The sequence below is a fragment of the Chiloscyllium punctatum genome, chromosome 15, assembly GCF_047496795.1.
Source record: "Chiloscyllium punctatum isolate Juve2018m chromosome 15, sChiPun1.3, whole genome shotgun sequence".
In the NCBI taxonomy this organism is placed as follows: Eukaryota; Metazoa; Chordata; class Chondrichthyes; order Orectolobiformes; family Hemiscylliidae; genus Chiloscyllium; species Chiloscyllium punctatum.
Window position 1 is genome coordinate 83,546,857 of NC_092753.1, and position 25,288 is coordinate 83,572,144.

Genomic DNA, 25,288 nt, shown 5'->3' on the forward strand with positions numbered 1-25,288 from the left:
GTAAGATAAAGGAACCTTGGATGACGAGAGCGGAGGAGCTTCTTGTCAAAAGAAAGAAGGCAGCTTACGTAAGGTAGAGGAAGCTAGGGTCTTGCTCAGCTCTAGAGGATTACAGGTAGGCGAGGAAGGAGCTCAAAAATGGTCTGAGGAGAGCCAGGAGGGGGAACGAGAAAGGCTTGGCAGGAAGGATTAGGGAGAATCCAAAGGCATTTTACATGTATGTGAGGAATAAGAGAACGATCAAAGAAAGAGTAGGGCCGATCAGGGATAGCACAGGGAACGTATGTATAGAGTCTGAGGAGGTAGGGGAGGCCCTAAATGAGTTTTTTGCTTCTGTCTTTACAAAAGAAAAGGGCCTGGGAGTGAATGAAACCATTGAGGAGCAGGTAAGAATGCTGGAACGGATACAGATTGAGGAAGCTGATGTGCTGAAAATTTTGATAAACATCAAGATTGACAAGTCGCCAGGCCCAGACCAGATTTGTCCTCAGCTACTTTGGGAAGCGAGAAATGTGATTGCTTTGCCACTTGCGAAGATCTTTGCATCCTCGCTCTCCACTGGAGTCGTACCTGAGGACTGGAGGGAGGCAAGTGTAATTCCTCTCTTCAAGAAAGGAAATAGGGAAATCCCTGGCAGTTACAGACCAGTCAGTCTCACGTCTGCCGTCTGCAAAGTGTCAGAAAGGATTATGAGGGATAGGATTTATGACCATCTGGAAGAGCATGGCTTGATTAAATACAGTCAACACAGCTTTGTGAGGGGCAGGTCATGCCTCACAAATCTTATTGAATTCTTTGAGAATGTTACTAGACAAGTTGATGAGGGACGAGCGGTGGATGTGGTGTATATGGACTTTAGCAAGGCATTTGATAAGGTTCCCCATGGTAGGCTCATTCAGAAGGTCAGGAGGAATGAGATATAGGGAAATTTAGCTGTCTGGATATAGAATTGGCTGGTTGACAGAAGACAGCGAGTGGTAGTGGAAGGAAGTGCCTGGAAGTCAGTAGTGAGTGGTGTTCCTCAGAGCTCTGTTCTTGGGCCTCTACTCTTTGTAATTTTTATTAATGACTTGATTGAGGAGATTGAAGGATGGGTTAGCAAGGTTGCAGATAATACAAAGGTTGGACGTGTTGTTGACAGTATTGAGGACTGTTGTAGGCTGCAGCATGACATTGACAGGATGCAGAGATGGGCTGAGAGGTGGCAGATGGAGTTCAACCTGGATAAATGCGAAGTGATGCATTTTGGAAGGTCAAACTTGAAAGTTGAGTACAGGATTAAAGACAGGATTCTTGGCAGTGTGGACAATGGGATCTTGGTGTGCAGGTACACAGATCCCTTAAAATGGTCACCCAAGTGGACAGGGTTGTTAAGAAAGCATATGGTGTTTTGGCTTTCATTAACAGGGAGATTGAGTTTAAGAGCCATGAGATCTTGTTGCAGCTCTATAAAACTTTGATTAGACCGCACTTGGAATAGAACATAGAACATAGAACATAGAAAAATACAGCGCAGTACAGGCCCTTCGGCCCTCGATGTTGCGCCGACCGAAGCCTACCTAACCTACACTAGCCCAATAACCTCCATATGCTTGTCCAATGCCCGCTTAAATGACCATAAAGAGGGAGAGTCCACCACTGCTACTGGCAGGGCATTCCATGAACTCACAACCCGCTGAGTAAAAAATCTACCCCTAACATCTGTCCTATACCTACCACCCCTTAATTTAAAGCTGTGTCCCCTAGTAACAGCTGACTCCATACGCAGAAAAAGGTTCTCACTGTCAACCCTATCTAAACCCCTAATCATCTTGTACACCTCTATCAAATCTCCCCTAAACCTTCTTTTCTCCAATAAGAAAAGTCCCAAGTGCCTCAGCCTTTCCTCATACGATCTTCCTACCATGCCAGGCAACATCCTGGTAAACCTCCTCTGCACTCGTTCCAATGCCTCCACATCCTTCCTATAGTATGGCGACCAAAACTGCACACAATACTCCAGATGAGACCACACCAGAGTCTTATACAACTGCAACATGACCTCAGGACTCCGGAACTCAATTCCTCTACCAATAAAGCCCAGTACACCATATGCCTTCTTCACAGCACTATTTACCTGGGTGGCAACTTTCAAAGATCTGTGTACATGGACACCAAGATCCCTCTGCTCATCCACACTACCAAGTAGTCTACCATTAGCCCAGTAATCCATCTTCTTGTTACTCCTACCAAAGTGAATGACTTCACGCTTAGCTACATTGAATTCCATTTGCCACCTTTCTGCCCAGCTCTGCAACTTATCTATATCGCGCTGTAACCTGCCACATCCTTCTTCGCTGTCCACCACTCCACCGACTTTCGTGTCATCCGCAAACTTGCTCACCCAGCCTTCAAGCCCCTCCTCCAGGTCATTTATAAAAATGACAAACAGCAATGGTCCCAAAACAGATCCTTGTGGAACACCGCTAGTAACTGCGCTCCGAGATGAACCTATACCATCAACTACTACCCTCTGTCTCCTTCCAGCCAGCCAATTCCTAATCCAAACCTCTAATGCACCCTCAATGCTATACCTCCGTAGTTTTTGCATTAGCCTGCCATGGGGTACCTTATCGAACGCCTTGCTAAACTCCATATACATCACATCTACTGCTTTACCCTCGTCCACTTCCTTGGTCACCTTCTCAAAGAATTCAATAAGGTTTGTGAGGCACGACCTGCCCTTCACAAAACCATGCTGACTATCCTTGATCACATTATTCCTATCCAGATGTTCATAAATCCTATCCCTTACAATTCTCTCTAAGACTTTGCCCACAACAGAAGTGAGACTCACTGGCCTCTGGTTACTCGGGCTATCCCTGCTCCCCTTCTTGAACAAGGGGACCACATTCGCTTTATCCTCCAGTCTTCTGGCACTATTCCCATAGACAACGACGACATAAAAATCAAGGCCAATGGCTCCGCTATCTCCTCCCTAGCTTCCCAGAGGATCCTAGGATAAATGCCATCAGGCCCAGGGGACTTATCTATTTTCACCCTTTCCAGTATTCCCCAGACCTCTTCCCTACATACCTCAAAGCCATCCATTCTAATCACTTGTGACTCAATATTCACATGAGCAACAGTGTCCTGTTCCTGAGTGAATACTGATGAAAAGTACTGATTTAGTGTCTCACCAATCTCCTCCACCTCCACACACAACTTCCCACTACTATCCTTGACTGGACCGATACCTACCCTAGTCATCCTTTTATTCCTGACATACCTATAGAAAGCCTTTGGGTTTTCCCTAATCCTATCAACTAAGGACTTTTCATGTCCCCTTCTCGCTGCTCTTAGCTCTCTCTTTAGATCCTTCCTGGCTACCTTATAACTCTCAATCGCCCCAACTGAACCTTCACGCCTCATCTTTACATAGGCCACCCTCTTCCCTTTTACAAGGGATTCCAATTCCTTATTAAACCACGGCTCCCTCACAAGACCCTTTACTCCCTGCCTGACTGGTACATACTTATCAAGGACACCCAATAGCTGCTCCTTGAACAATCTCCACATATCATTTGTGTTCTTCCCTTGAAGCCTATTTTTCCAATCCACGCATCCTAAGTCATGCCTCACCGCATCATAATTTCCCTGCCCCCAGCTATAACTGTTGCCCTGCAGTGCACACTTATCCCTCTCCATCACTAGAGTAAAAGTCACTGAGTTGTGGTCACTGCCCCCGAAGTGCTCACCTACCTCCAAGCCTAACACCTGGCCTGGTTCATTACCTAGAACCAAATCCAGTATAGCCTCACCTGTTGTTGGCCTGTCTACATATTGTGTCAGGAAACCCTCCTGCACACATTGGACAAACACCGACCCATCTAACGAACTCGAGTTATAGCTTTCCCAGTCAATATCTGGGAAGTTAAAGTCTCCCATAACAACCACCCTGCTACTTTCACTCTTCTCCTGAATCATCCTCGCAATACTTTCCTCTACTTCTCTCGGACTATTAGGAGGCCTGTAGAAAACTCCTAACAGGGTGACCTCACCTTTCCTATTTCTAACCTCTGCCCACACTACCTCAGATGGCAAGTCTTCCTCCATCACCTTTTCTACTGCTGTAATACTATCCTTGACAAGCAATGCCAAACCTCCCCCTCTTTTACCCCCATGTCTGACCCTACTAAAACATTTAAACCCTGGAACCTGCAACAGCCATTCCTGTCCCTGTTCTACCCATGTCTCTGCAATGGCCACAACATCGAAGTCCCAGGTACCAACCCATGCTGCAAGCTCACCTACCTTATTTCTTATACTTCTGGCATTGAAGTATACACACTTCAAGCCACCTTCCTGTTTACAGGCACCCTCCTTCGAGATCGATGCCATATTCCTAACCTCCCTACACTCAAGGTCCTGTACCCTAAAGCTACAGTCCAGATTCCCATGCCCCTGCAGAGTTAGTTTAAACCCTCCCAAAGAGCACTAGCAAACCTCCCCCCAAGGATACTGGTGCCCCTCAGGTTCAGGTGTAGACCATCCTGTTTATAGAGGTCCCACCTTCCCCAGAAAGAACCCCAGTTGCCCAGAAGCCAGAATCCCTCCCTCCTGCACCATCCCTGTAGCCACGCATTTAACTGTTCTCTCTCCCTATTCCTCGACTCTCTATCACGTGGCACGGGTAACAAACCAGAGACAACGACTCTTTTTCGTTCTAGCTCTGAGCTTCCAACCTAGCTCCCTGAAAGCCTGTCTAACATCCTCACCCCTCTTCCTACCTATGTCATTGGTGCCAACGTGGACCACGATCTGGGGCTGCTCCCCTCCCCCTTGAGGACTCGGAAAACATGATCAGAGACATCACGTACCCTTGCACCTGGGAGGCAACATACCAATCGTGAATTACCAATCGAGGTTAGGCCAATCGGCCTATAATTTTCCATCTTTTGTTTTGATCCTTTCTTGAAGGGGGTTACAACAGCGATTTTCCAATCATCTGGAACTTTCCCTGACTCGTGATTTTTGAAAGATTACAGCCACGCCTCTGCTATTTCCTCAGTCACCTCCCCCAGAACTCTAGGATGTAGCCCATCGGGCCAGGGGGGATTTATCAATTTTTAGATCTTTTAGCTTTTCAAGTATTTTCTGATTTTTAATGGCTACCATACACAAATCACAAGGTTCCTTCTTTTTCTTAACCAAACCCTCAATTTCTTTAGTCATCCAGCATTCTTTATACCTACCAGCCTTTTCTTTCACCCTAACAGGAATATACTGTCTCTGAATTCTCATTATCTCATTTCTGAAGGCTTCCCATTTTCCAGCTGTCCCTTTACCTGCGAACACCTGCCTTTAATCAGCTTTTGAAAGTTCTTGCCTCATATCTTCAAAATTAGCTTTCCTCCAATTTAGAACTTCAAATTTTAGGTTTGATCTATCCTTTTCTGTCACTATTTAAAAACTAATAGAATTATCGTCACTGGCCCCAAAGTGCTCACCAACTGACACCTCATTCACCTGCCCTGCCCTGCCTTATTTCCCAAGAGTAGGTCTAGTTCTACACCTTCTCTAGTCGGTACATTCACATATCGAATCAGAAAATCTTCCTGTATACACATAACAAATTCCTCTCCATCTAAACCCTTAACACTATAGCAGTCCCAGTCTATATTTGGAAAGTTAAAATCCCCTACCATAACCACCCTATTATTCTTCCAGATAACTGAGATCTCCTGACAAAGTTTTTTCTCAATTTCCCATTGAGTATTTGGGGGGGGGGGGGGGGGGGGGGGGGGGGAGGGGGGGGGGCGTATAATACAATCCCAATAAGACAATCATTCCTTTCTTATTTCTCAATTCAATCTAAATAAATTCCTTGGATGTATTTCTGGGATTATCCTCCCCCAGTATAGCTGTAATGTTATCCCTTATCAAAAACGCTACTCCCCCTCCTCTCTTGCCTCCCTTTCTGTAGCATTTGTATCCAGGAACATTAAGCTGCCAGTCCTGTCCATCCCTGAGGTAAAAACAGTGACTGCAGATGCTGGAAACCAGATTCTGGATTAGAGTGGTGCTAGAAAAGCACAGCAGTTCAGGCAGCATCCGAGGAGCAGGAAAATAGACGTTTCAGGCAAAAGCCCTTCATCAGCAATACAGGCAGAGCCTCCCTAAGCCACGTTTCTGTAATTGCTATATTACAGTCCCAAGTTCCTAATCTGCCTTCCCTGTTAGACCTCTTGCATTGATATAAATGCAGTTTCATGTATTAGTTCTATCTTGTTCTGTTCTGTCCCTACCTGCCCTGTTTGACTCGCTTCTTTTCTCAACTGTACCAGTCTCAGATTGATCTCTTTCCTCACTATCTCCCTTGGTTCCCACCCCCTACATTACTAGTTTAAATTCTTCTGAACAGCTCTCGCAAAGCTCCCTGCCAGTAGATTAGTCCCCTTCTAATTCAGGTTCAATCTGTCCTTCTTGTATAGGTCACTTCTACCCCAGAAGAGATTCCAATGATCCAAAAATGTGAATCCTTCTCCCATACACCAGCTCCTCAGCCACGCATTCATCTACTCTATCCTCCTATACCGACCCTCACTGGCTCGTATCACCCGGGAGTAATCCACATATTACTACTCTCGAGGACCTCCTTTTTAAATTCCTGCCTGACTCTGTGTGTTCTCCCTTCAGAATCTCATCTTTTTCCCTTCAGAATCTCATCCTTTTCCCTTCCTATGTCATTGGTTCCAATGTGGACAATGACCTCCTGCTGGTTCGTCTTTTTGAGAACATTCTGCACCTTCTCTGAGACATCCTTGATCCTGGCACCAGGGAAGCAGCACACCATTCTGATTCTTTGCTGCTGGCCACAGAAGCATCTGTCTGTGCCTTGGACTAGAGAGTCCCCTAACACAATTGATCAGTTGGAACCCCACGTACCCCTCATTGCATCAGAGCCAGTCTCAATACCAGAAACTTGGCTGTTTGTGCTACATTCCTCTCAGAATCCATCACGCCCGACGTTTTTACCTCATTTTCCACATCATTCTTCTTTGAAATGTGGATAGCCACAGAAGACTCCTGCACTACCTGCCTACCTCTGTTACCTTTCCAGGAGTTAACCCATCTAAGTGACTGCATCTGCAAGTTTTCTCCCTTCCTATAATTGCCATCCATCGCACCCCCTTGCTCTTGTAAATTCTTCATTGCCTTGGCCTCACCAACTGATCCATTCGATCTGATAGGATTCACAACCAACGGCATTTATTGCAGATATAATCCTCATTAACCTGCAAACTCTCCTGAAACACTCACAGCCAACAAGAGCACATCACTCTACTAAAGGCTATTTTTGCTTCTTTCAATCTACAGACCCAGAAAATAGCACTCTCTTACTCCTCTACAGAACACTGCTCCAGGTTAAAGTAATACTTATGGCTTATGTTTTTAAGTTTAATCAAGAGACATGACATATCTCAATAAAACATATAATCAAGAACCCCCTCTACTAATTACTGCAGACTTACTGTAAGGTCACACTTAAAAAAAAAATTATGCTTCTGTGCTGTGACCAAACAGGTTCCTCCAAGATCAGTTGTGAATTTCACTGTTTGTTCCTTTTCCCAGACACACTCCAATGTCCAGTGATCCATGAATTCAAACAGCAAAGGCAGTAACTGCACAGGTTCACTGCTGTGTCAGTTAGCAGTATCGATTTCTTTCTTTCAATTTTTTTTTCTCTCTCTCTCTCCTGCACTGACCTCACCACATACTGCCTTTGTCTGTTCCTCTCACTTTTCAAAGTGCTGTTGTTTTGATTTTTTTCCTCCAAAGTTTCAAAACAATGCAACAGCATTATAAAACAGTAATTGCTGCTTCTGGAATTTGAGGAAATCACCTCCAACACCTAAACAAAAAAGAAGCAATCTGTTACAGTTAGAAATTTTGCCCATCCTCCATTTTGGATTACCCAGAATCTTTGTTAAGCCTTTCCAGTTCTGTTGAATTCCTAGACTGTGACCTGCTTTTGTAGTCACTATATTGGTATAAGAACAAAGAATTATAGCACAGGTACAGGCTCTTCGGTCCGCCAAGCCTGCGCAAATCTAGATCCTCTATCTAAACCTGCCGCCTATTTTGCAAGGATCTGTTTCCTCTGCTCCTTGCCCATTCATGTATCTGTCTAAATACATCTTAAATGACGCTATCGTGCCCACCTCTACCGGCAATGGGTTCCAGGCACCCACCACCCTCTGCATAAAGAACTTTCCATGCACATCTCCCTTAAACTTTTCCCCTCTTACCTTGAACTCATGTCACCTCGTAATTGAATTCCCCACTCAGGGAAAAAGCTTCTTGCTATCCACCCTGTCTATACAGATTTTGTCAATCTCAGGTTCCCCATCAACCTCTGTCTTTCTAATGAAAATAATCTTACTCTACTCAACCTCTCTTCATAGCTAGTGCTCTCTATACCAGGCAATATCCTGGCAAACCTCCTCTGCACCCTGTCCAAAACATCCACATCCTTTTGGTCATGTGACAACCAGAACTGTATGCAGTATTCCAAATGTGGCTGAACCAAAGTGCTATACAACTGTAACATGACCTGCCAACTCTTGTACGTAATACCCCATCTGATGAAGAAAAGCATGCTATAATGTCTGCTTGACCACTATCAACCTACGTTGCCATCTTCACAATACAATGGACCTGAACACCCAGATCTCTCTGTACATTAATTTTCCCCAGGGTTCTTCCATGTACCGTATATAGTTTGCTCTAGAATTGGATCTTTCAAAATGCATCACCTCGCATTTGCCTGGATTGAACTCCATCTGCCATTTCTCAGCCCAACTCCCCAATCTCTCTCTCTCCTGCTGTATTCTTCGACAATCCCCTTCACTATCTGCTACTCCACCAATCTTAGTGTCATCTGCAAACTTGCTATTAGATCACCTATACCTTCCTCCAGATCATTTATGTAAATCAGAAACAACAGTGGTCCCAACACAGATCCTTGTGGAACACCACTGGTCACAGTTCTTCATTTTGAGAAGCTCCCTTCCACTACTACTCTCAATCTCCTGCTGCCCAGCCAGTTCTCTAGCCATCTAGCTAATATATCCTGGACCCCATGCGACTTTACCTTCTTCATCAACCTACCATGGGGAACATTATCAAACACCTTACTGAAGTCCATGTATATGACATCTACAGCCCTTCCCCCATCAATCAACTTTGTCACTTCCTCAAAGAATTCTATCAAGTTGATAAGGTATGACTTCCCCTGCACAAAACCATTTTGCCAACACTGATATGCCCATTTTCTTCAATATGGTTCATCCATAGCTAATCTGGTCAACAGTATCCCCCAGGATATTGATAGTGGTGCTACAGGGATGGTAATTTGATGGTACTGTGTGAAGCCAATGCTACTTACCAGCTCAAAACTTGCTACATTTGGGGCTGCATGACTTAGCACTGCTGTCTCATACCACTAGGGACCTGGGTTTGATTCCAGTCTTGGCAACTGTCTACTTTGAGTTTGTACATTCTTCCTGTGTCTACATGGGTTTCTTTCACGTGCTCTGGTTTCCTTCCACAGTTCAAAGATGTGCAGATTAGATGGATTGGCCATGGAAATGCAGAGTTATAGAGTAGGAGGGTTGGTCTGGGTGAGAAGCTCTTTGGAATGTAAGTGTGGACTCACTAGTCTGAATGGCCTGCTTCCATAGTGTAGGTACTCTATGATTTGGAGACACACTGCTTCAATATCGGAGTCATCAATGGTGCTGAACATTGTACAATCAGCAGCAAAGATCCTTACCTCTGACCTAGTGATGGAGGGATGATGTGTGAAGCAGCAGCAGATGGTTGGTCCTACGACACTAATTTGATTTGGGGTTACAATTAACCAACAACTACAACCATCTTCCCGTCATATGACACCAACCAGTGGAGAGTTTAACCCCTAGTTTCTGTAGTTTTGTTTTGCTAGGCCTCTCCCAGCCCAATTATATGGGTGTCTGAAGATGCACTTGGCTTTATTCATCCATAAACACTTCAGTAAAGTTAACCAAGACTTTCTGGAATTGTAATCAAGAATGTGATGCTGGAAAAGCACAGCAGGTCAGGCAGCATCCGAAGACCAGGAGAATCGACTTTTCAGGCATAAGCCCTTCATCAGGAACCCTCTGATCTCCAGCTTCTGTAGTCCTTATTTTCCCAGATCTGGAATTACAGCCCAGAATCAATAAGCTGCTTATCCCCATTCCCCCACCTTATTTTCTACACATAAATTGACATTTTCCGAGCTACCATCAATTGAGGAAGGGCAACTAGACCCAAAATGTTAACTCTGATTTCTCTGCAGATGGTCCCAGACCTGCTGAGCTTTTCCAGCAATTTCCATTTTTGTTTCTGATTTACAGCATCCGCAGTTCTTTTTGTTTTTATTTTGTACAAAGAAGCAAAATAGGTTAACCTATTAACAACATAAAGGACACACATCTTAAAGATTCATTGTCTCTTTTAATATACTGAAGCAACAAGACTGTTGGTTTTACACAATGTTTAATACACCATCACCTCAAACTTAGTTCATAAGGTCAATACAACATTATAGGATGGAAACATGGTGTGGGCAACATTTTCTCCCACAGACCCACACCATCCACACTAACCTTTCTTACACAATCAAATTAACATTACAAATTATTAACCTGAACAGTTGACCCTTTTCGCTCTCCACAGATGCTACCAGATCTGCTGAATATTTCCAGCACTTTGTATTTATTTTTCATTCAGTAGCCTCTTCCACTACCTCACTCCATCTTCAAAATAGTGAAGAGATTTTAAGTGAGGTTGACACAAATCTGAATACTAACTGAACCCACCTTCAAAGCAAAGTAAAAGAGAAAATGCTGGAAATACTACAATTCTATGGTCAGAAATTATGATTACTGATGACCAAAGATTGCCCAATTGATTCAGGCCTATGGAGTTGGAAAACATTTTTATTCTTAGATGTCAGAATGATGGCTTCTGTAATAAAATGTCTTATTCAATGAGATTGAAGGATTAAGTAATAATCAAAGGAAGGACTGAGGAGAGGAAGGAAGAGGGAGAGTGGGTTACTGAGCAAGAGTCCAGGTTGTATAGCTAGATATAGTTATCTCCCGTAATTAGTGTCGTTAACATGATGAATGGTGGTATGAAAAAAAATCAATATGGCACATGATGGTGCAGAAGGCTTTGACTTATATAGAATATTCAGCTGGTTTTACATGAATTAAAAGAAACTTAAAAGATTATATTGTATAAATATTAAAATTGCAAGCTTGTTCCTTATATTTATAACACAGCATTGCTTTGGAAATGAAGAGCAAGGATGGCTGGGATTAGCTCAAGAGAGAACAATTGAATTAGGTTGTCCCCCTTGCACAATCACCACATCATTTTCAATATAGTGTCACACTGACGTCCATCAAGAAACTTCAGAGTTCTCAATAAATAATTCTGTCGACAAATCCTGAAAGACTCTTCTTTTATTCAGCCCAAGCATCATTTAGTCCTGACGTTAAAAGACGACACTTGAATTGCTCAAGCACAAAAGGATGTCATTAATTATGTCCATGTTCCTTCTTCAAATAAGCAATGTCCCTGCCACCTTCTCCCTGAACCCTGCATGTTCTTCCCTTTTGTTTTTAAATGCTATTCTAAAATCGCAAACAGCTTCATGAAAATAAAAATAAAAGTTGCAAAACGTAATGATCAAAATAAGTCTGACAATTATATGTCAATCCCCTCTTAGATCACATGCTTAAAAAGGATATGCTTGTATATTTTTTATCATTCCAGACAGTTCAGGAAAATCTTCAGGCAGGAGAGCATGAACCCGACATGTTGGACAAGTGCTGTTCTCTTTTAGCCATTTCTTGATACACTATGGGAGAGCAAATCATAAAAATAATATTTACAGAACAGCATGAAATGATACTGTATCTTTAATGTGATAAACAGTCCAAGGTGCTTCACAGAAACATTAAAGCAAGGTCTGCCGTTGAGCCACATGAACAGATTGAAGCAGATAGTCAAAAGCTTGGTCTAAGAAACAGGCTTTAATGCAGTCTCAACTTCACAACACTTTAAATCTACCATGTGCAGAAATTGCAACAATTACCCTTTTTCCAATACATTCCACTTACATTTTCCAGAACTCTCTGAACAGTCATTGGTCATACAGAGCTTGAGTATCACTTAAAAAAAAAAGCATTTTGTTGAAGCTTTGAGTGCAAGATAAAAAGCTTTGACAAAATGTGCATTTTTTTCAGTGATACAGCAATCTGAATCATAATTTTATTTCAATGAACGGTAGTCTTTCAATTTTAGCAATTCTTATGAATATCACACAATACTGTCAAGGAGAGAATTATACAAAAATGTGCCATTCTTGCAGTACTTTAAATGCTCCTGTATTTATCAAAATATCTTGTCTTTTGTTTTTTTTTGCTGATCATGGGGGCCGGACACTGCACAAATTGGCTGTTATTTTCTGTATCACAACACTGATCTCAAATGTGCTTCCTGGATAAAAGACAAATTTTTTTGAGTCACAGCAAATTTCAGTTGTCCTCCCTTGCTGATGAACATGAAAATTCAATTTAATTTTTTTAACAGATTAGAAATAGCTTCGTTGTCCCTGGTTTCACTGTGTGCAGCAAAGAATTGGTTCTATGACCATTCTTCACTGCACACACGTTGTTACCACCCAAGCAGGCCATTTCTTATAACTGATGAATGATGAAAAATGAGATGAATTGACAGCTATGCTTACCATTTTATGGAAGTGATGTTTGCATTGAAGCACACACATAGTGTCTGGTGTTAAATCTTCATGACAAATAATACATGGCTCATCATCAAATGTCTGTGAGAAGAAATAAGGAAAGTTTTTCAAAGACTATTAAAAACTATTTTAAAAACATCTTGCTCATTATGCTCCATCGAATGACCTTAGCTCAGCTATAGGTCTGTCTTCTGACCTTCTTTCCACTAGGAATACATTATGCTACATGGGGAAGTGGGGAGACTCGACATTGGCAAAGTTTGTCCTATCTTAGAATGGAATCAGTCAGCTGGAATTTAATTTTTAACTGATGTGGAATTTACTGCAAAGTGGCATCTCAGGCATCTGTGTTAAACTTGTAACTGCATCCTTCAGTTTAAATGTTTTCATTGTAGATTCCCGAAGTGTGAACTGGTGGAAGACAACAGGATATCTGAGACCTTACTGAATCAATGAGATTGAAGGATTAAACGATAATCAAAAGAAGGACTGAGAAGGAGGAGGAGGAAGAGTGGGTTACTGCACAAGAGGTAGCTGTTTAAGTTGTTTAATACCTGTAGGCTTTCTCTGCAAGAGGAACCGAGTTTGTCCTATTCCTCCACATGTTCCACTCGGCTTAATTCTTTTCTCTTCAGAAATGGTCTAATTATCTTTTGAAATCCATAAACTGACCTGTTTTCACTACACTTACAGGAGTTGCATTTTAGTTCATAACCGCTTACTGCGTAAAAATTATTATCCTCACGTCATATAGAGGCATAAAGGTCTTCAAGCAGCAAAAATGGTCTTCAGCCCATCGAGTTTGTTGGTACCTTAACTCAGTGTCCTCAGGTTTGTGACCTGTCCACTGACAGGAACAATTCATCTCTATCCTCTCTCAGATCTCTCCTCCTGTGAAGGTTAACAGACCCAGCTTCTCCAATCTATGCTTCAATCATCAATACAAGCATTCCAGTAAATCTTTGTTTTTATGAATCCTCTTTACCTTCCTATCGTGCCTGAAGCATGGTGCCCTGAATTAAATATAATATTCAAGTTTCCAGATCAGTGCTTCATTGTAACTTCCTTGCTATTGCACTCAAAGCTTCTATTTATAAAACTACTTTGGATATTGGAAATTTGAAATAAAAATAGAAAACACTGGGAACACTCAGCAGATCTGACATCATCTCTGGACTCAGAAACAGAGTTTCAGGTTGATGACCTTTAATTTGAAATGATTAAGGTGAATAAACTGAAATGTTAATTGTTTCTCTCACCGCCACTCACTCAATTATTGAAACTCTATCCTCTTCACGCTGGCTCAGTGGTTAGCACTGCTGCTTTACAGCACCAGGGTCCCACGTTCAATTCCAGCCTCAGGCAACTGTCTATGTGGAGTTTGCACATTCTCCCCATGTCTGTGTGGGTTTCCTCTGGGTGCTCTGGTTTCCTCCCACAGTCCAAAGATGTGCACGTCAGGTGAATTGGCCATAGTGTTAGGTGCATTAGTTAGAGGGAAATGGGTCTGTGTGGGTTACTCTTTGGAGGGTCAGTGTGGATTTGTTGGGCCGAAGGGCCTGTTTCCACACTGTAGATAATAAAAAAAAAATTTGAAATTCAGCTCTGTACTCAAGTTTTATTTATTCATTGATGGGATGTGGGTGTTGCTGGCTGGCCAGTATTTATTGCCTGTCCTTAGTTGCCCTTGAGGTGTTGGCTCGGAGCTGCCTTCTCGAACCGCTGTAGTCCAAATGCTGCAGGCAGTCCCACAATGCCCTTAGGGAGGGAATTCCAGGACTTTGGCCAAGCGACAGTGAAGGAACGGCAGGATAGACAGTCTGAGGTCTTTTCTTATCCCTACCTTTTTGTTGTACGGTATACTTTACTATCACTTACTGGAGGAGTGCTTTCATGCCATTGCGAGGCAGTCTGAACTTTGTTCACTTTCCAAGGCTGTGACCGGGCATTTCTAGCAGCTGAAACAGTAGTTGGTCTCAAACCTTCGCTTGATGCTGCAGGTAGTGTGTGTGAAGCACCAAAGTCAGACGTTGGCTTTTGTTGAACAAGGGTTGCTGGCAGTTGAAAGGTGGCAGGCGCAACTTGGACCTATGAAATGAAAGATAGGGAGAAAGAAGCATACGTGCACCATGAAACTTCTTCAATGAAAATAATGAGTCCTGACAACAGGACAGAGGCACGATGGCTCAATGGTTAGCACTGCAGCCTCACAACACCAGGGTCCAAGGTTCGATTCCAGCCTCATGTGACTATGTGCAGTTTGCATGTTCTCCTCGTGTCTGCGTGGGTTTCCTCCGGGTGCTCCGGTTTCCTCCCACAGTCCAAAGATGTGCAGGTCAGGTGAATTGGGCATTCTAAATTGTCCACAGTGTTAAGTGTATTAGTCAGAGGGAAATGGGTCTGGGTGGGTTACTCTTCGGAGGGTCGGTGTGGACTGGTTGGGCCGAAGGGTCTGTTTCCACACTGTAGGGAATCTAATCTAATCATTTAATTTTGAATTTACCATCATACATACATTTCAATTACAATTTTTAACTAACTACCACTTGCAAATAACACAGCAGAATTAAGCCTAGTTTTTTTTCTGACTTTAATATTTAGCTTTAGCTGCTTCAATCCTAATTCCCTTTCTAAGCCTCTCGCTGCAAACTAACAAACATTAGCCATTGAAGGTGCTAGTGGAATGCATGAAACTTTTGGGAACTAGACCTCACTCCTCCTGGTGAGCACTGTTGGAAGATGAGCAAGAACTGCCTTTGGTGCTCAACTCTGCAGTTTAAGGAGTGTTCAGCGAAAACAACATACTCCTATGACAAAGAATGGATTACCAAAATGTTGTGGAGGGGTGGACAAGGTCAGAAGTCACACAACACCAGGACCTAGTCTAACAGGTTTATTTGAAATTACAGGCTTTCAGATGCTGCTCCTTCCTCAGGTGAAGTGGAGCACAAAAGCACAGATTTTTTAGGCAGAGAGATCAAAACATTGTACAAATGATGTGAATGGAGTGTCAACACGTTGAATACCAAATCTCTGCAGGTGATCACAAGTGTCTGATGGTATGAGTAGAATGTCACCAGCTGAATAGCAAGTGAAGGGATGATCTATGATCTGATTATTTAAAGCACAGATATAATTACCACAAGTTAAAAATAAGGTGGCGCTGGAGACAAACCAAATGGCTGGAATAACATGCGAGGTATAGGAGTCGCATACTGAGGGTCTAACCAAAGTAACAAGTAATCCAAAACTATACAAACTAATTAAGGTAGAGTGATCCATAAATTATCGACATGGTGTCAAAACTGGACAGTAAGGAAGATTTTACAAATACGACCAATAGAATACTCTTCGTCTCCAGTACTTCTCCAGAGCAGACAGACTATGCTATGTTCTTTGCAGCCTTCAATATGTCATCAGTGACAACGAACATCTCGCCAAGATCATCCCTACACCTCCACTTCTCACCTTTGAACAACCACCGAACCTTAAACAGACCACCATTTGCAGCAAACTATCCAGCCTTCAGGACAACATTGACCAGAACACCATACAACCCTTCCATGGCCACCTCTGCAATATCATTAACATGGATACCACCATCACTCATGCAAACACCAACCAGCATGTACATGGCAGAGACAATACAGGCTGAATCACAGGAGTATATCTCATACACTGCTAGCAAGGATACTCCAAAATATGGTATATTGGCGAGACCATGCAGATGCTATGACAATGGATGAATGGACACTGTGCAACAATGGCCAGGCAGGAATGTTCCCTCCCAGTCGTGGAACAGTTCAGCCTCTGATCTTCAGTAGGCGCCCTCCAAGGTAACTTTCTAGATACACAACAGCACAGAATCGCTGAGCAGAAACTAATAGCCAAGTTCTGTAGCCATGGAGACGGCCTCAACCGTGACCTTGGGTTCATGTCATGCTACATGTAACCCCACCATGTAGTTCTGTATCTGTGAGGTCTCCCTTACTGTCCAGTTTTGACACCATCATGTTGATAACTTATGATCGCTCTACCTTAATTAATTTGAACGGCATTGGATTACTTGTTACTTTGGTTAGATCATCAACACGTGACTCTTATACCCAGCATGTTTGGTTTGTCTCCAACACCATCTTATTTTTAATTTTTTGTAATTACTCCTAGCCTCAATTGATTGGATCACAGGTCATCCCTTCACTTGCTATTCAACTGGTGACACTTTACTCACACTGTCTGACACTTCTGATTATCTGCAGAGACTTGTTATTCAGCCTGTTGGCACTCCACTTACACTTTTTGTACAATCTTTTGATCTCTCTCCCTATTAATTCTGTACCTATGTGCTTCTCTTCACTTCACCTGACAAAGGAGCAGTGATTTCAAATAAACCTGTTGGACTATAACCTGATGCTGTGTGACTTCTGACTTTTCCAAAATGTGTTACCTCTGTAGATAGTACCCAGAGAGGTTGTAAAATGAGCTAGTAAATCAACAGCTGTTGTGTGATGATGCTGAGGTGATGGAGAGAGGTCAGTGAAGAAAGGTAGAACAACCAGCTCTTCGCAGTGAGATGGGGACTCTTGGGTTATGGTTGACAGAAGGCTGCACATTTTGCTTGGAATTGGGGCCATTGTCAGTCTTGTTCACAGCCCAAAGATAAAAGTAGATCAAAGTGAACAAGTCTGTGTTTTTGACTTAAATCTCTACACATATGTTCAGATGGAGGTATGGAAACTTTTATTTCACCACATCCTTCTCTCTCATACATTATGAGTAAACCTTCAAAAACTTGGGACCACGCCTCCATCCTGTGAAACAGTAAACAGGGATAACTGAGGCGTCCAGCTATTGAGTTTTTATCATTTAGACAATTTTCAGATTCTCACCTTTGCTTTGTCCTGATGATCCAAAATGAGTTCTGCCACTCGATTAATTATTTCATCGCATACTAATCCAGAAAGGGAACCGCCATTTGCATTACGAACCTCTTTAATGAAATTAGTCAGATGGGTGCTGTAAAGCAGAGTGAACAATTTTGGTTCAGTATTAGCTGTAAACAGTCATTACTAACTTTATTATTCTAGTCGACAAGATGAGAACCTATGTTTAAACAAAGGTGGCTCATAATAATAGAAATATTCATGTAAGATCACGTAAATGTGATTGATTTGGCTTCAAACCTACCTTGAATAATGAGGAAACATGGTCAAAAGACGGCTGATGATTTTATCAAAGCTGCTTTTGGGTTGCAGAGATGTTGCATTTGCAGGTTGACTTGTTGAATGCAGAGTATCAGGAGACGTTGCAATTTCTGGTACAATGTGTGTGCCTGATCTATTATTTACTGGTATCCAGGCAGACTGTGGCTTTGTCAAAGAACTGTCATGTTGAATTTGGTTTAAGGAAGACTGGCTTTGTAAGCTGAATGTTACAGATGTTACAGGTGAAGCCTTAGCCGTTGCTTCAGCAGTCGTTGGAGCTGCTTGCATTAAAGCCGCCAGAGGTTTCTGTGTTGCAGCAGCTGAGGCTTGTGAAATAGACACAATCTGGTTTTGCATCTGCAATTCTTTACTTGCAGAAGAGAAAGATGCTATAATGGCAGGATCATCATTCTCCAGTAGCATCTAAATTTAAAACAAAAACATCTTTCAATGGGAACAAGATAAATATAGGTTTTCTCTGTATACTTATGTTATGAATTCTGTTACAATGTTACTTTATACAAACCATGTAATCAAACACATTTTTTGACCCATCAGCAAAGGATACTTCTATTCCCAAAACAGGAATCATCTCCACCTATGCCCCCCTTACTGCTGAAACGGACATCCAAGCTTCCTCTCATTTACACAGTCACAGTCTTACGAAATGGCAATAGACTCTTTGGTCCAACTAATCCACGCTGACCAGACATCCTAATATGACATAGCCCTATTTGCCAGCATTTGGCCCATATCCCTTTAAACCCTTCCTATTAATGTAGCCATCCAGATGCCTTTTAAACATTGCAATGTACCAGCCTCCACCACTTCGTCTGGCAGCTCATTCCATACACATACCACATTCTGTGTAAAGAAGTTGCCCCTTATGTCCTTTTTAAATCTTTCCCCTCTCAGCTTAAACTTATGCCCTCTAGTTTTGGACTCCTCAACTCTGGGAAAGAAACCTTGTCTATTTACCCTATCCGTGCCCCTCATGATTTTATAAACTTTTATGAGGTCACCCCTCAGCCTCCAAAACTCCAGAGAAAACAGCCCCAGCTTATTCAGGCTCACCCTGTAACTGAAACCCACCAGTCCTGGCAACATGCTTGTAAATCGTTTCTTCACCCTCTCAAGTTTAACATCCTTTTTATAGAAGGGCAACTAGAATTCTTTTCGAAGGTCTTTGTTTCTGGTTTCCTGATCACTGCCCTAGGTGAGGAATTTCAATTCATCCAGCAATCTACAGCTAGCATCTTTTCTCTTTCACCACCCCAGTCTGTGCTTATCCTCATTGTTACTCCGTCCTCTAGTGCCTCAATTGCAAAATCATTGACATGCTTTTAAAATCCTTCCATGGCTTCATTCCATTCCTGCAACTTGCTTCAGAATCCTACATTCCTGATCACATTCTTCCAGCACTGATTGCGAGGAGGGGAGGGTGGGAGGAAAGGAGGAGAGTTGGAGTGAGGGAGGGATGAACAGATTGTTGACACTACCACAAGCACCAACTGTAGGCTGTGAAGGAGAGAAGACAGAAGTGAATATTCTTATGGCTTCACCCTCACATTTTATTCAAAGGTGTGTTGAAGCTGGTTTTAAATTTTCTCTTAGCTGGTACTTTGTAAAGCCCACTGAATTAAAAGCAATAGGAAATTGCAAAGAAACACATTGATTAACTGAGTGCACAAAACTATGGCAGATAGAGTTGAATTGTGACCATGTATGAGGTCATCTACTCTAGTACAAAAAAAACATATAACCATTTTAAATGGCAAGGATCTAGGAAATGGACAGACACAAAGAGATTTGTCAGTCGAGTTGACAAATTACTAAAAGCTGGTGTACACGTATGCAAAAGATATCAAAAATACCAATGGAACATAGGAATTTATCTCGAGGAGTTAATAGACAATAGGCAGAATATGTAGCAGCTTATATACAGCCTTAGTTTGACTGATCTGGTTAACTGCATATAGGGTTCATCAGCACATTTCAGGACAATTTGTTTTTATTTATTCACAGATGTGGGCATTGCTGGCTTGGCTAGAGTTCATTGTCTTTCGCTAACTATCCTAGAGGTGGCAGTGGTGTGTTGTTTCCTTGAACCACTGGAGTCCAGTGCTTTAGGCTGTGTATTTGCTTGTGTATTCTATGTGTCACAGCAACATAGTTAATGACAATCTGAACATTTGGCCTTTTCTGCTAGTTTAAGATGTTCAGTATTCTTAGACCATTTGCCCAGGACCGAATTAATAATTTTTAAAAAGTGTAAGGATTAGATGTAGTGACATATTTTGCGAGTTTATACACACCCTGCAGATAAATTCTGAAACATGGCTACAGCATTTTCTTCAGGTTCTATGATTTTGAATGGAGTAATCTCCAATTCTATATAATTTGAATAAACTGTAATATAAATGACACAAGATGCACATTCTTCAACAGATTGTATCATCATTATGGTTTCAAACATGTAAGTTTTTGTGAAACTTCCACTAAAAATCACTTACGCTAGAGTTTGGAGGTGCTGGAAGACTTGGAATAGAGATCGGTGGAAGGCTGCTTAGATGAGCTCCATTCTTTAACCGAGTCAACTGGTTATTAAGGTCTGTCTGTAAAGGTGAATACTCACTGTTAGTGCTCAATCTTGAGAACCTTTCACCAAGTATAAATGAAAAGTCAACATGGAAAATGTAACTGTAAAAGACCATCAACCATCATCCAGAATACCTGTGGTTGTCTTCGTGCAAATCTGAACCTGAGCATTATTCAGCTGAGGAAAACAAACAATATTCTGTCTGCTGATACAAGAATTACCTCTTTCTCCATATTAATTAAACAGTATACAAAGTAATCTGTAGAATTCTATGTGAGCTAAACATTGTACGAAATCCAGCCTGAACTCACCTCACTTTGATTGATTTGTTGGTTGATTGTAAATAGAAATGTTTTCCAGGCTGCAACTGACATTTGTCTTTGTGGATTAGTTGGGATTGGGCTTCTGCATGAAAAGAGAACAGTCAAATATCATAAAATTCCCCTGAGAATTGCATGCCATGTTGTTTCCTACACTGATATTGGTCTTGTCAGGATTTTCCTCCAAAATCATACTAGGCAATTTGTATGCACATCTTTGGCTATATTTTGGGAATAGATTTCTCACCGCATCGGATCATACGGAACCCCTGTTTACAATCCCTGTATTTATTATCTGTTTCATTTCATGATGTTTCCAACACTGGAAATGCTGAATTTATATCCCATTTCTAATTGCCTGGGTGGCTACCTTTGGAAAGCATTTTTCCGTCTTGACTAACTAGTCTAATTCAGAGGGTATTAGGAGTCATGTAGATTAACATCAATTAAAATCAATTAGTGAACCAGTGAGCATTTTATAAAAAAAGAACATAGTTTTGATCGTTACTTTACTGATGGCTGCTCACAAAGTTAGTGATCTGATTTTACAAATTGCTGGAATTCTTGACTGCTGGACTGCCACTGCCATGTTTTGGAAATGAGCACCGACAAACACTAGACAAGCTCAGTATGAAGACTATATATAATACCAGATTAAGAACACAAAATGGAGCATGTGCTGCTGCAAAGCAAGGGAAAAAGAAATGCATATCAGTCAAATTTGATGATATTGAACATAATAAGGCTAGCAAGTTTGAAAGAAACATCCTAGAAATTAACAGATGAGTTGAATAGAACATTTAGGTGGACCTTAGATGGGCAGGACAATGGGAGAGGAATGGATTGGAGAAAAGCATGAATGGTGCTCATTCAGCCAAGTACGATGGAAAACAGGTCAAGGATGGTAGCATCAAACACACTTCCTCTCCCCTTTCATTATTCCAAAGGGACCATCCCCTCTGCGATACCTTGGTCCATTCAGTTATGAGATGTAACCCCTGCCTTTTTATCTCTTCTCTGCCCAAGGTCCCAAACAATCCATCCAGTTGAAGCAGCAATTTATGTGCACTTCTTTCAAACTTGTCTATTTACTTTGTGCCCACAATGTGATCTCCTCCATTATTGGGGAGAGTAAACACAGACTGGTTTGTGCAATCCAGTTAGCCTCTGCTTAATGTTGACTAATTTAACCTAGTTAATAAAATAGCCTCAGTATAACTGTTGAACTTTTCCAGTTTCACTTTAGTGACACGGTCAGACTTGCTATTTTGTGACCTGCATACTCAATTGGCCTTCTCTCCAGCTCCTGTCCTCTCTGTTCTTTATTTCCTTGTGCTGCCACTTGTCCGCAGCTTTGCTTCCAGCCTGGCTCCTATCCCTAACCTTGGCTCACCTCTCGCTGTCTCACAGAACCTTTGCCCATTCATGAATTTGCATGGGAGATTCTGGCCTCTGTCTAGTGTTAGGAGTTAGACAGTACAGATAGTCCTGGGACTCCAGCTGATGCATGACTGCACTGACTAACTTCTGCCACTAGATGAACCCTCGTCTATATAAGAATACTGCAATATGAGCAAACTCAGCAAACACCTCGTGTTATGTGATTTTTAAACTCTAAACTCTGTACGGAATGCTTTGGAGAAGCCCTAAAGCGTTCACTCTGGACTCCAACATTAAATCTATTTCTTGTTCTTTCTCCACGGATGCTGCCAGACAAATGGCGAGTTTCCGCAGCACTTTCTATTTTGATTTCAGATGTCTAGCACCCATAGTATTTTGCTTTTATTTTACTATATGGCAAGTGTTTGATTGTAACCTCAGCCATTGTGGGAACTGAACACATGGTGTGAGCATCACTCTGCATTGCAAACCACTCATCTAGCCAATGGAACTAATTGACACTCTACTCATCATGTCTGGATAAAAGTGTCCAGAGAGTTCCTTCCTTCCCTGAGGCCTGCCATCACTGCACCTTGGAACCCAGGTCAACAATTGTAATGAAATTCCAGATGCAGACATTGCTTGTAAATGTTGCTGTCGCAGACCCCCACAGCTGTAGCTGCAGCACATCATCTGCACTGCCATATGTATGGAATCTTATTTTATTGGTTTAATTCATGACAGTTTATGTATCTTAATACAGTTTTAAAAAAACTTTTTAAACTGATTATTTTATCTAATTTAAATTATAGGTGGGATAAATTAATTATTTACTCCTGACCTCCCAGCAACATCTTACAATTTTTTTCTCCACACCACTGACTCATTAGAATTAAGTCATTGTCACGTGTACTCAAGTACAAAGTACTGGATTTCAGTGAAATGTGTACAATGTTGCCACACAAGGTGCCATCTTAGGTACAAAGTACCTCGGTACAAACCTTAGATACTAAAATGGATTAGGTACAAAAATAGAGAAATAAAGAGAAAAGCTATAACAGCACAGTATGCTCTTTTAGGAAATAATTCATTGCACAAAATAATCAGTGCACAAGATAGAGAAGCCATGACTTGGAAGTGCTGGTGTTGGACTGGGGTGGACAAAGTTAGAAATCACACAACACCAGGTTATAGTCCACCAGGTTTCTAAATAAACCTGTTGGACTATAACCTGGTGTTGTGTGATTTCTAACTTTATGGAGAAGCAGGGGTGTAAATCCTGAGATTGTTTAACATTTGATCCAGAATGACAGAGGGGGTTTCAGATGTTTTGGGCCAAAAGACCTCCTCCACCTGTACTTCACTTGTGGGGAAAATGGCAAAGAAAGAGAAAGCCCCCTAATCCTAGAATTATAAATTAAACAACATTTCAGACTCACCTGGTAAGTGCCTTCAATTTATTTATCATACATTTGGCATCGTCAGCTGCTCTATAATGGGAAAAGAGCTGTGTTCTCCACCAGCTCTCCAGCACAGACACCTAAACAAAAGTGAGGCAGCAATATTACATCGAGGAGATCAAAAATAGAAGTAAAGTAACCGGTACCACTTCAATCAAGTAGCATTTACTTTAGTATGAAAAAATCCTAACTTCTACAAAATTGTGATAAAATTATCCTGGAAACTATCAAGATGTGGCCACATTTTTTTCTGGCTCTTACTAATAAAAGATTTGTTACCAACTCCAATAATCATGTCTGAATGAAGTGGTGTCCTGTCGAGTTTTGCCCACATTGAGATTAAATCACAGAACTGTTTGAATTGAAAAGACCCTTACATTAGCTTAATGAAAAAGTACAGCATGGTATAGTTTTGAAGGCTGGAAGTGAAGGTGAACCCTGTCCAATCCATTGAGAGTTGGGTACATTGAGGGAACTGGTGTTGATTTGGTGAAAAAGGAGATTTGTTAGGGAAAGAAGAAATAAATCAGATCTTCTGATTGCAATCCAAAATCCTTGGCTGGAAAGTGTGCCAGTGAGAGTATTAACTCCGGAGGAACAGCATTATATCTTATAAAGACATTAATGAAATAGAGGAAAGATCTTGCTAGTATTGCTGCAATCTCTAACTTATTGCTGAAGAGCAAGGAGAGGAACTGCTCATACACTGCAGCATTCTCATGAAAACATAAAAAAACTAGGAACAGGAGTCGCTATCCAGTCCACTCCATCGTTCGATGAGATCATGACGGATATTCTACTTCAACACATTTCCTGTACCAACTCCTTGGTATTTCAATACATAGAAATCTATCAAGCCTTAGTCTTCAACATATTCAATTCGGTGACAGAGAATTCCAAGTTTCGGCACCATCTAAGTGAAGAAATTCCCCCTTATCTCAATCATAAATGGTCTTCCCCTTATCCTGAGACTCCGTTCCCAGCCAGCCCCAGCTAGGGCAAACATCTCTCATGCATCTATTCTTTCAATGCCTGTAACCAGTTTGTAAGTATGAATGAGATCATTTTTCACTCTTCTAAACCCAAGCATATTGACCCAGTCTATTTAATTTTGCTACATAGGACAATGCATCCATCCAGGAATTAGGTTAGTGACCATTTGTTGCACTTCCTCTCTGGCAAGTGTATCTTTCCTTGGGTAAGGAGAAAAAAAATTGCATTCAAAGCTCCAGGCGTGGTATCAGCAAAGCGCTGTTTAATTGCAGTATGCCATTTTTAACTCCATGTACAAATCTTCCTGTAAAAAAGGCCAATATACCACTTGCCTTAATTGATTGCTGTACTTGCATTTCAATATTCAGTGCCTCATGAACAAAAGGGGACATCAAAATCCCTTTGAAATGCAACACTTTCCAGTCTCCCACCATTTAAGGCATACTCTTTTACTGCTGGAGTGTTCACATTGTGATTCAGCTGCCAATTTTCTG

At 41.7% G+C, this 25,288-nt stretch overlaps 1 protein-coding gene across 2 annotated transcripts in view; it reads right to left on the reverse strand.

Annotated features, from left to right (window-relative positions):
- Positions 1–10,501: 10,501 nt before the first annotated feature.
- The window catches only part of ttc3 (tetratricopeptide repeat domain 3), a 129,326-nt gene continuing 114,539 nt past the window's right edge, over positions 10,502–25,288 (reverse strand). For both annotated transcript variants that reach the window (XM_072585683.1, XM_072585682.1), the window contains exons 36-43: positions 23,781–23,881; positions 20,953–21,046; positions 20,556–20,657; positions 18,026–18,465; positions 17,728–17,854; positions 14,717–14,926; positions 12,827–12,919; positions 10,502–11,935 (exon numbers count right to left, since the gene is read on the reverse strand). In XM_072585683.1, coding sequence (XP_072441784.1) covers positions 11,813–11,935; positions 12,827–12,919; positions 14,717–14,926; positions 17,728–17,854; positions 18,026–18,465; positions 20,556–20,657; positions 20,953–21,046; positions 23,781–23,881 — 1,290 coding nt within the window. In that variant the 3' untranslated portion in view covers positions 10,502–11,812. The remainder of the gene's footprint in view (positions 11,936–12,826; positions 12,920–14,716; positions 14,927–17,727; positions 17,855–18,025; positions 18,466–20,555; positions 20,658–20,952; positions 21,047–23,780; positions 23,882–25,288) is intronic.